General features: G+C 45.9%; 1 protein-coding gene across 1 annotated transcript; it reads right to left on the reverse strand.

The window, feature by feature from the left end:
• Positions 1–6,130: 6,130 nt before the first annotated feature.
• Positions 6,131–11,603, reverse strand: LOC135398671 (uncharacterized). Its single transcript, XM_064630056.1, has 4 exons — positions 11,462–11,603; positions 6,758–7,784; positions 6,576–6,666; positions 6,131–6,439 (listed from the first exon to the last, which is right to left on the reverse strand). Exons 1-4 carry the CDS (start codon positions 11,601–11,603, stop codon positions 6,131–6,133), a joined length of 1,569 nt encoding a protein of 522 aa, XP_064486126.1.
• Positions 11,604–14,336: the final 2,733 nt, after the last annotated feature.

Consider the following 14,336-nt stretch of genomic DNA (forward strand, 5'->3'; position numbering starts at 1 on the left):
GGCAAGCCCAGCAGTCTTAGAAGCAGTCTTAGCAGTCAGCAGTCTTAGCAGCAGTCTTAGAAGCAGCAGTCTTAGAAGAGCAGTCTTAGAAGAGTTTGGCATTACCCAGCTCGGAAAGAGCACAAAGACAAGGTGCGGAAAGGATCCTAACATCACAACAACATCGATACACTATACTACCTGCGATGATAACCTTTTTATTTTAATTCGGACACGTGAGCAATGTTGTTGATCAGGAATATCGTGTGTTCCGGTTTACAAGCGTGGGATGCTGGAAAGAGGTGCCTGATAAGATAAGATAAGCAAATTCGATGTGCTGTCATAATATGCGAAGCTGTGAAAAATACTCGTTCTACGTCTGCTGAAGCTGCGTGGGGTTCTGGGTGATCACGGAGAGCTTCCATGTATTATTATTTTCGAAATGAGAGAGAAAGGGAGCCCCGTTTATACATGCCGAATATTGAACAGTATTATTTCGCTCTTGACCATGTGCAGGTGTGGTGCGTGTGTCCAAAGGGCGCGTGGGCAGAAACCAGTGGGTTGAAATAAAAAATACCACCGGAGCACCCAGACCTTTCCATTCCAATTCCATCCCCATTCCATTTCCATCCCCATTCCATTCCCAGGACAGTTACCGCCATTCCATTCCAGGCTCTGATAAATCAGGAATGATTCCGGAATCATTCCAACTCCGGAGTGGCAACTCCGCAACCCTGGTAAGAACAATGCTATCCATTTAAGTCGAGCCCGTTTGCAACAATATTGACGGGAAAGCGAAATCCGATTGTTATATCAGAGTTATCGTTAAAAAAGGGCGTTCGCGAAATTGCCGGTCGGAATCAAAGTAGATCGGCACAAGTAGAACGCGCGTTTCTTGCGAGCGCAAACGCATCTTATCTAGTTCTAAATTGTCGCAGCTTTGTGTCGAAAGCTTATCCAAGCCGACACCATGTGAGGTTCCGCACCTTTTGAGATCGTCGACTTCGTCCATTGCGCGTCATCCAGTGCCGTAGTCATCATCATTGTCCATCGGAACGCACCTCCCTCACGGGTAATTCGTCGACACGTGTTTGGCTGGCGATACGCAACTGTCTGCCAACAAACGTTTTGAAAGCCACGGTGCTTCGCAACGGTCTTGCAGCAGTACAAAATCCGTCCAGCACGTGCAGCCACGCAGTCGTAGTGGTCGTAGCACGCAGCAAACCAGAAAGAAAACTTTAAGGCGAGAGAACGGTGTGGAGCATAGAAATCTTATGATTAGAAGATAAGATGATTAGAAGATTTCTATGGTGTGGAGAGGAAACAACCCCCTCTACTTCTCCGTGCCACTTCCGTCTTTTCGGAGTCGGGCGTCTTACAACGCGCGCATCTGCTCCCCGGCAGTTATGCGCGGATAAACGCACTGCGTTTTCACGCTCACTGATGCTAAGGCTCTTGAAAATGCCATCGTATTTAATCTTGCTTTTCGATTTTCACGCGCTTTACCGGCCGCCGGGAGAATTCTGATCGCTGTATGCGAGCAAACGCTTTAGCGGTGATCGTTATAGCGGTGTCTTGTTTACATGTACTTCAATGGGTGAGCTGACGGGAAACAGCAATTTGATCGTAATATCGGAATCATCGTTATATCGAAGATCGTAATAAATGGGCTCGACGTGCTTACATGCTAGTTTTAGTTCCTCAGTTAACTTTAGCTCGCTTCATTAAGCTTTATTTCATGTTTATCTAAATGATACGGTAAAAGATTGTAATAATTTATCTCTTGCGTTACCCGCATTATTACCGTGAATTATTTTCGTTTCCGTCTCAGGTATTCTGAGTGTGCAATAACCGTTTCTGTTACCGTTACCTGTTATATTTCCGGTATAATACCGTTTCCATTCCGGTTACCATACCTGTTATCTTTCCCTGCTTAAAGGAGCACAAAAGCGCAAAAATATCTCATTGCCGAATGGAAGATACCGTTACCCTCACAACAATACGAAAGGAACGGGATACGTCCGTCGCGTCTTTGTCGCGCCTCTTGAGAAGGCGGGAAGTAGGGAAAGCGCAAACTGTGGTTTTCTTCGCGCTCAAGTCGCGTGCTTTTCCTGTTGCTTTTGTGTTGCTATCAACGTAATGGAGTCTTAGTTCCCGGATTTTCTCACTTTTTGGACGAATCATGTTTGATCGTGCGGGGATTTGTCTCCGGAACACACCACGCAAAATCTTATGTGTGTGCGATCCCGAGTTCAAAAGTTATTGCACATCGGAAGTCTTGCACTGCGAGAGGGCCGCCTTCGCTCCCGTCCCAACATGTACGGATGCGTATTATCGCAGAAAACGAAGTACGCGTCTCTTCACAGGGAGGTGCGAGGCATACCTGTTCCTCCGCAGGAGAACTCTCTATACGGTTGGCGTCGCGCTCCCTGTCAAGCTCGGAAGCACCTTTAAAAAAAAAAAATGTTTTTGTAAACGTAAGCTCTCTTGAGAAAAGAGTAGCTTTCTGGATTGAATATGTGAACTACACTATTACAAATAATGCATTAAACACATTCGGTTAGAGAGATTACTCAACCCGTTTTATGTCCAGAAGTAAATAGTAGGCACCTTGCACAGAAATGTGTATTTCTTTAAAGTGGACAAGATGGCACGAAAATTTTTGCAACCCCCTCGGTGGCACTCATAGATGATTTTGTTACATGCTACGGTAGTTTGCATGTCGACATTTAGCTCAAATAGTACAATAACTAAGACCTAACATCTACATATACACATTATATGCTATATATGTATAATTTTTATTTTTAATCACAGGATATGTTCTATTTTACACTGTCACACAGCTCATCTAACAACTGTATTGGCACCAGTGTTATCAGCAAATAAGGGCTGAAGTAGCTGCACAGCCTTGCAGGATGTCCAGAGCTAGTTGAACTGGTTGAACACGGCAGTACACCACTGGTATGATAATCGTTGTTAGGGTTATTGTTTGGTAATGTGAAACAAAGTGCAGAGTTGTAGCAGGAACAAAATCTCATGAGGACATAGTGCATCAAAGGTATGTTCCTTTAATTTAGAGGGGACCTGCAGAGCACTTGCTGGAGTTGTTCTGGCATGCTACCCTGGTGAAAGACTTCAGCTGCCATACACATGGGCTGCCCTGGTTTGAGAGACGAAAATAACACAGTACACAACTCCAGTTCCGGTGAATGCAAATGATGTAATCCAACTGAGCAATGATTATAAGATAAGAAGTGTAAACAAGAAAATGTCCCCCTCAATATCATACTTGTGCACATGATAAAGCAAACTGTAAATCAAATAACAAAAAAGGTAAAGAAACCTGTGAACAATATATAGAGCCCGAATGGTAGGCAAGACACTGGATTTGATGCACTTTGATGCAAAGTGCATCAAAGAGGAATCTGGAAAGAGGGTGCACAGCATTTGTCTGCTCTGAATAGTGGGTTGCAATGATCATGCTGTCTCACCTAAGGGGTTTCAGGCTCCGCTGAGGAAGTCACCTGTAAACATGAAAGCAGATGAGTGAAGAGAAAAGAACGGATACGTATGTTCAACATATTACATAAATATTCTGTTGAAGATTGGTTTCTAAGATCATGCTAAACGAAGTGTACTTTTATCAACAGTGCACCACCTGAGTTTAGGGACTAGATTCGGTAATTTCTATTTTGTCTTTTGTTGTTGTTTTTTTACTCTCTCGTGTGCCGTAAGCGGCCGCAAGGTTCAGAGTCACGCAGATGAGAATTAACCCATTTACGCAATCCTGAAATCTGTGATAGCATTTGGACCACACGGACTGAGAGACCTTTGTTAGCCCCAATAACGAAAAATACTCACACTTTTGCGCCGTTTAGGTGGATGTTCTTTCCCCGGTGTGGACAGGTATTGTGATGGTGCTACACCTTGATTCAGACGACACTGAGTTCGTTATCCAGTACGTTGAAGAGAGTTTCAGCGTACCGTTCGTAAATTCAATCATGCAAATGTCCGCTTCAAACACGAGCAGTCGATGGCACCGCATCGTCTTTCCACTCCGGCGGTCCGATTGCTTCGTGGCATCAAAAGCTGTCCGTCTCGTCACTGGGAGGCATATGACATTGGATGCCAGGCGAATATTGACGTAAATTAGGGCAACCAACTATCCAACATCGTCTCGGCATGTCGACGAAAACCACAGGATGCGACTGCGATAGACTGCGACCATCGCGCCGAAGCTGCCGTGCCGTCCTGCCATCATGGAGATGCATAATGTAAAAACCCCGAGACTAAGGAACATTATGCATTTTACATTATGCATCATCTTCACCAGCTCGCTTGCTTCCTAGCCATTTTTTCATTGTCCTGGAGATTTCCACTCCCGATGAACCATGCGATGAACGCATACGCGGGATCCTACGGCGCATGCTCCTGGCGGGATCACGACACGTCACGATGACGTGTAGCGGATCCGGCCGTGGTTCCGTCAAGTTGCTCGCTGTGTCTCCGCTCGGCAGCTCGCCATGGCGCGGAGCCAGCTGTCCTCCCTTCGCCGCTCCGTTTAAATTCGCTCCCGAGAATACTCTTCGCATGACGAAGGCAAAATTTTGGTTCTAGACTCAGAAAAAGGTTTTCTTTTTGATGAAAACGAGAAAAAAATCATTTCATAGTCCCTTTAAGCAGGCCTTCAGTATGGCATATGTCGGCACATATCCCTTAGAAGTCGGCCCAGGACGCACATTCCCCTAGAGCGTTAGTCGTGAGTGACGTTGCCCACCTCTGTGAGGCCGACAACGGCGAGAACGGCTGCTGAACCGGTTTCAATTCAATGGGACGAATTTTTGCAATCAGTCATCACATACTATGATGAAACCTGGATGGATCATTTCACCCCAGAAACAAAAAAAAGGCAGTATGGAATGGCGACATAAGGCTTCTTCGCCGCAAAAGAAAAGCACGATGCAGCTGCTGGCCGAAATGCTGCTGCTTTCCGCAACACAAAAATAGTGACGTCCCTTGGGGTTTTCTAAGTCCAACATTTCGACGTTGAAAAAGAAAGAGGATCTTCCCGTCAGTATCTTCACAATTAGTTTGAGCACGATTTGAAAGTCTACTTTTTCTTACAAAAAAGAAACAAAAACAAACAAACAAAAAAAAAAAAAAGCCTGGTGCTTTCCGAAATGGCAAGCCTACTCAAAGGCAATAACCTTTTTGTGTCAAGGTTTTGACGTTGCAAGTTTGTTCCAAATTTTAGTGTGAAAGAAAGAGGATCTTCTGTTTAGTATCGCTTAATTTCAGCTCAATTTGGAAACCTTTATTTCTAAAAAAAGGCGAGCGCGCTCCTTGGTACAGAATGGCTCTGTTGGCCTGAAATTCGTGATACGAATCCGTGCTTTGTTTCGTGCTCAGTGCGTTCGACCCTTGAAGCTAACGCGTACACACTCGAGAATTTTTCAGTGACGTAGCACTTAGCGGCTCCGAGCACAGTAACGAAAGTTGAGAGGACTTCAGTGTAACTCGTTTAATAAAGGCATTACATTACAAGACGTAACATATTACGCTGTTGAGCAAATCGCGCGAGTACACCGCAGTAGACTGCGGTCTTGGTAGACGTCAGCTGACCGTGTTGACGTCAAACTGTACAAAATAATAAGTGCGTGCCATGGCCCAAGTGAGTCGAAAGTTTCATAGAGTCCTTGCAAGTGAGAGAGAGAGAGAAAAAAAAAACGATTCGAAAGTTCACGCAGCGTGATATTCGGATCGCGCCGAGTTCAACCACAGGACATGGGTACATATTGACAATTCTAGAAGGAGTAGAATATGTGATTTCTGGATGAACTGGCAGTAGAAGCTAGGATTTAATGTCACTTCGATTGATACCTATTACCATGGGCATGCCGAGGAGGGGACGTGCAGCACCCCTGGAGCTTCAAGACCACCTGTAGAAATTGCAATCTCTTTACTACGTTGCATATCAGATGTTTCGATTCCCGTCATATTGTCTAGTGTCTGCAGGTTGCACACGTCCCTCTCCCCCCGTGGAAGATCTTTGCCCTGCCCTGGAATGAATCCTGGGAGTGCCCATGCTTATTACGATTAATGTTCCCTTGCGCTTTTATAATGTGTACCTCGCCTTCGAGACCTGTGGTCAAACCACCCCGATGGTGATCAGAGGGAGCAGTCTATCGTCACACACTGATACCACCTGCTGCAACTCTTGAGCTGCCCGTCCTTCCAGTGCCGCATTGGAGGTCCTTCTTTCACTTTGTAGCGTTAGCGTTCTTTCTCCTTCGCTGGCCGTCTTACGGTTGCTCCCTTCTTTCTTGTCGTTGAAGCGCTTTTCTGAGCACTGTTCATCATGGCTCTGCATTGGAAGGCTTCGCACTTGGCTTCTCCAACTGCTCGGAGGAGTGGCTTGAATCCCCTCGACCAGCCTTTTGCCCAATCTGCTTGGAGTCTGAAAGAGATGCAAGAAAACAGAACAGCATTGATATGCGTTTTAGTCCAGCCAAAGCCTTTTTTTTTTTCGAGCATAGGTCACATCCACTTTGGGAACATTTGTCCACATTGGTGACCGCTGCTGAACAGACTACCTGCTGTAGCGCAGCTGCAGTGCGAGCGATAATGCTCGAGAGTTTCTTCATCGAGCGCTGATTATCCTGGTTGATTCTCTGCAAGTTACTGCTAAGGTTTTTGAATATCTATCGAACCAAAGGTTCCGCAAACGCAAAACTTTCACATTGTCCGCGACGAGTGTAGACAAAGGAAGACTTACAGCGTGGTCATGTAGTAGAACGCCTTCTGCACGGGCTTTGCTTCTGGGGCACTTCCTTGAACCGCTACTTCGCAGAAGACACGTTGCAAGCATTCCAAGTCATCTAAATTACTCAGAACGGTGTGCAGCAGCGGATTGTTCTCTTCCAAAGACCTCCTCCTCCTCCTTCCCGCTGCTCCAACAGTGGCGGCACCAACTGTGGCAGCTACTGGAAGATTCACAAAGCTGGGCACAAGCGCTGCCATGAGAAGTCCTAAGGGTAGTAGGCCTAGCAGGAACGCAGAAAGTCCCTTCGCCCCATGCTTGTGCCTTAGGTGATGCGGATAAGGATGCCCCTCAAAGTCACCGAAACTGGCATCGGCATAGTCGTAACCTTTATAGCCGTACAATTCGGACGGTGCAGCGACATAATGTTTGTCGCTACTGGACCCCTTTTCTTTGTTTTTACTGCTACTAGATGTTTTTCTTGTGTCGTCTGCTAGCAAAGGGTTTCTTGTCGCGTAGCCGTACTTGGTTCGAACGTACGTTGGACCGATTTCGTCTTCATCCTTATCGGTTCTGCTTACGTAACTTTCCCGACTCTCTTCAAGGCTTTCGTCGTCGTACTCTGGAGTGTAATAGGTAGCAGACGGAGGCTTCTTGTATGCTGTCGTCTGCGATGTCTTGCTTGGTGACTTTGTCTTTCGCTTACCGTTGAAGTAGTAGTCGAGTGGGTTATAAGGTGGAGAGTATGTCGTCGTTGACGTTGTGATGGTGGCCGGTGTCGTGTAGTAATTGTGAGGGAATGTCTGTGAGGTTGGAGCGCTTGTCCTCAAAGGGCTGTAAGCAGAAGCATGGTTCTGGAGGTAACTAGGAGGTGTCGTCTGCAATATACTGCTGGTTATAGGGAAGCTCCAGGAGGCAGAAGTGGCACCCACTTTCGTCGAATTTGAGGCAGATGATGCGGTGGCGATGACATGCAGGAGGGTTAGGTAGGTACTCCAGAAAAGTACGTAGTAGGATTTGGCTGATGTCATGGCGACCAGATCTGCAATGTCAGCAGAGTAAATGTGCTTTTAAAATCGTGTTTACAACAGCACAAACAACGCAGAAAGTCCGGGGCGTGACTTGGAGTCCACTACACGATCACATACGGTCGAACTGTAAAAAATAAAAATAAAAAAGGCGCAAGAAACGCCACAAAAACACACCGAGCGCACTTACAGCACAAATTTATTACATGCGTCGTTTGTAAGCCTATAATTGCTGTCATTGTAAAATTAAGCATACGGATATTATAAGTTATAAAACATATGCGGGTCAAGCCGGTATGATACTCGACTTGGTGAACATAGGTACAGCCCCAGTCAACCTTCATAATAACACTGGAAACAAATGTGGTCTCGTTCCCGAGCGCGATTACAGCAACCCTTGGGGCCACGAGGAAATCTTCATTGAACAAAATTATTCTGTTAGTTTAACGCAAGGATTTTGTCCACTTAACATTCTCCCAGTGCCTCAAGGGCGGCTGTCATCACGCTGGCAAATGAGACAGAATTATTTCAAATGTTATTGTTAAGGTTGACCGGAGCTGTACAAGTGAGAGACGGGGTGCAGGCACCTTACCAGACCACGTGCGAAGATGTGGGTATACGATTACGTTGTAAGTGCGTTCGGTGTGTCCGGGCGTTCGTAACGTGTCCTTGTGGTGTTCTTAGCGATTTTATTAAATATGTCGAACTACCAACAAGCTCAACGTAATACTTTAACCGGTCGACGCTTCCCGCGAACCTGGCTCTTCTGATACTCCTTGGTTTATGCTGTAAGGATGAACCCGAATCCCCGTGCCTAAAACGGCGAACCGAATCTTTCGAATCCACGAACCACGTTTGTTTGTTTCTTTTTCGAACTTGCGCCTCCGGAGTCCGCCGAAAGCCTCATTGTCCGACGGGTGTTTTCTTGTTTGTTTGTTTACATTGCTCTGACTGAAAGAGTTCAGGCAGGAACTGTTACATTACAAGTGTAAAAGTAACACGGTTTTGCTTTTGATTGTTGCTTAGTTCTATGGAAGTAATCCAGACTCGAGAATCTATGTATTTCTTGTAGTCGAGAACAACAAAGGTTAAATAAATAACGTTTAAAAAGAACTATATGGGGTCTTTCGAAACAAACCGAACTATTATTTAACTTGCATTAAACAAATGTATAATATTCTGCTTCAAAACACTTTTCAGGGCAAGTTTTTTTTTTTTTTTTTTTCTCCTGACTTTTTAAGCTCTTTTTAAAGAAAGGATTCGTAAGATTCGTGGATCCGCAGAACCTTCCTTGGATTCGGAAAGTTCTGGATTCATCCCCATCTCTAGTTTATAGTTACCAACATGAGCCCACGAACAGACAAATTACATCTGTGCGTGAACGCTTCTATTTGGGCGCGGCGTGGCGCCCATTGCTGCGTGAAGCGAAGTAGCGCGGAAAAGCTTTGGAAGCGTGACCGCCGTTGGGAAACCCCACCCTGCAGCCCCGTTGACCCATTGGCAAAGACCCAGTTTTGAAACGCACGCTCCCTTTACCATTGCCATAGAGAGAGGGATATTCCCTACGCGAAAACGAAGTGGAAGGAAGTGCCACTGTTTTTGCTTCCTTTCATTACGATCTGCTCGAATTGTTTTCCACCTTATGGGGCATGTTATGCATGCATATATGTACTTCATAACTCGACACGGTGCTTTGACGCACGACGCTAGCATGTCCTTGAGTATGAGGAGTTCAGAACAAGGACAAAATGCAAGGGCGAGGACAATGTGTCCTTTTTATGAACTCCTCGAACTCAAGGAGGTGCTACCGTCGCCAGCTGGATTGCATGCTGTCACTACGTTCCGGAAATTAGTAGCGTGACTCTTTACATTCATGTACTGGCGCATGACTGCTGACACATGACTGGGCATGACAATGGCACATGACTGTTCTGCTGGTCTACGAAAAATATGTCCATGTGACGATTGTTTCATGACGTAGCTTTCATAGCGCGTGTTCGAACTAAGCCCTACTGCGTACAACCCGCTTGCCCACTGGCGCGATCACTTGCCCTTCGTGGCATCCGAAATAATCGCTCGGGATCGGAAACATAAAACATCCCTGATTCTTCAACAAAATTCTCAAACGAATGTGTGCTTGATGGCAACTGATGTTCTGAGGATTGATGTTCCAGAGGATGTGGGTTCGAGTCCGATACAGCTGGCTAACCTTTTCAGCGACTTCTTTCTTTCATCATTAATGTGTTCTTTTCCACGGGAATTAAAAACCTCTCTCCATCGTAGCCATCATGCTGTTATTTTTGCCCTCCCCCTTCTATTGAATCTATTTGGCTCCGCTAGGACAGCAACCATGTGAACATATCCTCACGAATCGCAGAGCTCGGCGTCGTCGTGCCTTCGAATTCTAACGACAACAACAAGTACGTCTAGTGACGATGACTGTGGAAACTTATCACTGAATTTGTGGCTCAACGTCTGAGCAACGCTCTGGCACACTAAATTAATACTATATCGTCACGATGAAGCGCAACAAAACACTATAGGACTAAATGAAAAACATACACCAGTGCTACGCTCCTGAAACATAACTTCACCGCATAACACGTTCCTACTCAGCACATCATCCCGAATGACATCGTCATCTCCTCTGATTTGTTGAAAACGGAAGGCTTCACCACACAACAACAACAACAACATATATATTGTGATTATGAAGTGGGGAGGTTTTCCACTCTAGGAGTGGAACGCTACCCCATAGCTAGGGGTCTAATATGAGTGGTGACAATGATCAGTGATGACGATGAGTGATGACGGGAATGATCGAAGTGGCGATGACGATGCTGGACGTGATCGTGGTGGAGGGAGTGTCCGAGGGCGCTGCTGGGGTCATAGTGAGTCCTTTAGGCCTGTCGCCTCAAAGAAGTCAACCACGTGCCGTAAGGCCGCCCTGGAGTCGGCCGCGGTGTCCCAAGGGCCGAGGATGGTCGACAAGTTGAAGGGGCGGCAGCCAAGGGCGGCAAGCTGCGACTTCAGTGTACGCCTCTCGTTGACATAGGTCCGGCAGCGGACTTCACCACACAACACTACAGAATGATACGCAACACTACACTACATAACACTACACTATAATGTAATTACGTTAATTGCCACAAAAAGGCGTACGTCGAGCACCTCACACTGATCAGGAGTAATAATCGTAACATTCCGTGCACTTGTTGGGCTTCAGCATGTTATGTGGTGGCGGCTTTTTTTTTCTTTTTTTCTTTTTTTTAAGGGGTGCATAGTATCATTTATTGCCGTTACAAAATTGCTTGGTCCCTGGCCAAATCCAGCCAACCAACGCTCTGCCCTCAAAGCTCTTTTGACCTTTTTTGGACACCGTCAGACTTCGATCCTAATTGTGGAAGGGGTCAGTATTTCATTCCCCACATCACCACCAGCAATGTGGTAGAGTATCGCCCCTGGCGGTAAAACTCCCCATTCATCATCCCAAAATGAAGTTGTTGTTGTTGTTGTCTTTGCCGTTACAATCGTTCACATTCTTCTTTGTTTAACTATATATCCATTTCCCACAGGAGCTACTACGTGAGGATCGTAAGGTACAATGCGAATGCCAACTTGACACACGGATATCCAGTATAATGGTTGTCACGTTGTCACAGTGATCACGCTAATGAAGTTGTAGACTCACCTTGAGAGATGAAACTTTGGGGCGTCTTCAAGATGTGGGCACGATGCAGCTCGTGCGATGTCCTTTTATGAGAACAGGAGCCCTTGAACCCCCCCGGCTCTTTATGAAGGCTTTCCAGTCTACTGCTTCCGGCGCTGTGCATGGCAGGCGTCACCCTCTTTCCGCCTGATGGTCCCGCTTTTGTGATACTGGCCCAGTACAGTGATCACTGTCACAAGATGCATAGCCACGTGACGATCCAAGACATGAAGAATCTCTTTACGGCGCCCTTTCTTCATATCCGCGATGGTTGTCATCGGCTTCGCCGTGGACTGATGCATCTGTGGTGACGCATCCGCTATGCAAAATCAGGCTCTGTTCGACGACAATCGATTTATCTCACATCGTGCCTGTCATGTATACTGGTTCTGGACGCGAGTGCAGTCAAGTGGAATCAAGTGCGCATATATCAAGAAGTCGTACAGACGAATTTAGCGGACCAGTTTGCAAGAACATGAACTCGTACTTAATTCAATTCAATTCAATTTTATTTGGCACCATATACATAGATACATGGTGCGAGGGGACCGAGCAAAAAGCAGCAGTAGGGCGCTTGACGGGGCTCGGCTCCCCACAACGACCAGCAACATGGTGCATACAGAAAGAAGAAGAAAAAACAAGAAGAAAGGAAAAAGGGAGAAGCTATGTCGTTTTACATCAATAATACACAAAAGACAAGTTATACTGAGTATTAACAAGTACATCCAACTTCGTTCGCAAGGAACGGAGGACGAACATACACTGAAAAAGAGGCAAAACGGGATGACCAATTCATAGATAACTAATGTAAAACAAAGTTTCTCAATGCTCTAATCGTAATAGTGTTCAGATAAAGATTGCGGCTTTGCATTTCATTTAGTAACCTTGGTACAGTGGCACGAAGTAATTGTTCTCCATAACTAGTACGGCACAGGGGGAAACCCACTCAGGAGTTACACGTAATGAGGAATGTGTGCTCGTAAGTCACAGAGTGCTAAAAACTGCGTATCCGGTAATCGTCTCTGGACAATATAATGTTTGCCGAGCAGGTAGCGATAAAGTATGTTAGCTTTAAATACTCTATATTTCACAAATAGCCCACGAGTGGGATGATCAAAAGATACATTCTCGATTAAGCGTATCGCCTTTTTCTGCAGTGATAAAAGCGACGTTACGTTCCTTTTTGTAGTTGTTCCCTATAATAGGTGGCAATACAGAATGTGTGACATAATGAAGCTGTTAAATATCAATAATTTGACGGGCATATGAATATGGCACATCTTCTGAAAAAAAAAAAGTTCTAAATTCTTTAGTAGTTCATTGTCACTTTGTTTAAAATAATTGTTCTGAAATCATACAAACAAGATGGGTAGAAATTTTCGTTAGAAAGTATGTTTGTAAATTATGCCCGTTTTCGTAGTCGTCTTGTTTCTGCGGTAGACACGCGAAAAGAAAGAATACGGGAAAAGAAGCGAGCAACAACAAAAACAACAACTTAATTTAGTTTGATTATAGTGGCATAGGCGATGCTTTACCCCCTTGATAATTTGGTGAATATGACAAGCTTCACAGTGAGGACCGGATAGTCCTATACTGAGTGCTCAGAAAGGTGAGCAGTGCTTTTAGCGCATGACGCTGGTGAGCTGGATTTGACTATGAACCAAGCAATTTTGTCATAGTGACATGGCAATATTCTATAGCTGATTTAAGGACACTCTACGTGTAGTCCTGAAAGATTGGTAGTATGGGTATGTGTGCGAGGGGATGTGTCCTAGATTTTCCAAGACACCACCGCGGTAACAGCTTGGAGAGTCCACTTGGCTAACGGATAACGCAATTCAGCAATAAAAGCGACACTTTGTCGCGTCCACGATGAATCAACCCAGCACATTGACGGGAGACACATCTCCTAGCACCCGCTGAGCGAGCGTCGGATCAACTGTTCCAAGCAAGGTGTGGAAGGGATGCCATAGCTGCCCACTGGCGCGAAGAATCGACCGAGGGTAATGCCTCATAGAAGTGCAATAGTCGTCTACGTGTTTCTGTATAGAGCGATCAGCCTGCCCGACGACTCCACGCGGGCATGACCCACGAGCCTGTGGTCAGTAGCGTGTATTTTACGATAACCCATTAGCAGGTCTCCATCACCAAGGGTGCGCTCTTGATCCTCGGGGCTTGCAGCGCATCTTCGAGGCGTTGAAGGCGAGCACTTTCGTACATGTGGGCTAAGACCGACGATGTATTGGAGAAAGCAGAGGATAGCGTGAAGTTATGCAGCTGTTGGGGAGGTTTTGATGCGAAAGGCGTCGTCCCTGCGTTCCTCAGTGGTTAGGCCGATGCAGACTTGTCGTTTGCTGAAGCACCATCGGGATATATATACCGGTACAGAAGTTCAAAATGTTCTCTCTACCAAAGACTCTCAAATGTCTTATTGGGAATTTAGTCTCTTCGTTCACGAAGGTCTGGGAGGCTGTTCGAAATTGGAAGGACCGAAGGAGACCAAGGTTCGCCCGGTGGTATTACATCCTTCGTTACAAAGCCTTTGGGATCCGGGCATGCGTTCCCAGGACTTCTTCCGTGGGGGAGTGCTTCCAGAGTGGGGCAAAGCATGTAACCCCCTCTCCATTTTTATTGGGGACGGACTGTGTGGTTGTTCAGAAGTGCACATTATGGCATTTGAGAAAAATCATGACATATGAATAGAGAGTGCACAATTTTCAATTTTCGCAAGCGATCTTAACGTTCCAGGGGAGGGGGGGGGGTGTAGGCCCATGGATCTGGGCGTACCATCTGCGCCACTCCCCCGTAAACCTCAATTGGAAGTTCTTCGGCTTCCGCAAGAACGTGTCTTATACCT

Source organism: Ornithodoros turicata, chromosome 6 (genome assembly GCF_037126465.1).
Source record: "Ornithodoros turicata isolate Travis chromosome 6, ASM3712646v1, whole genome shotgun sequence".
In the NCBI taxonomy this organism is placed as follows: Eukaryota; Metazoa; Arthropoda; class Arachnida; order Ixodida; family Argasidae; genus Ornithodoros; species Ornithodoros turicata.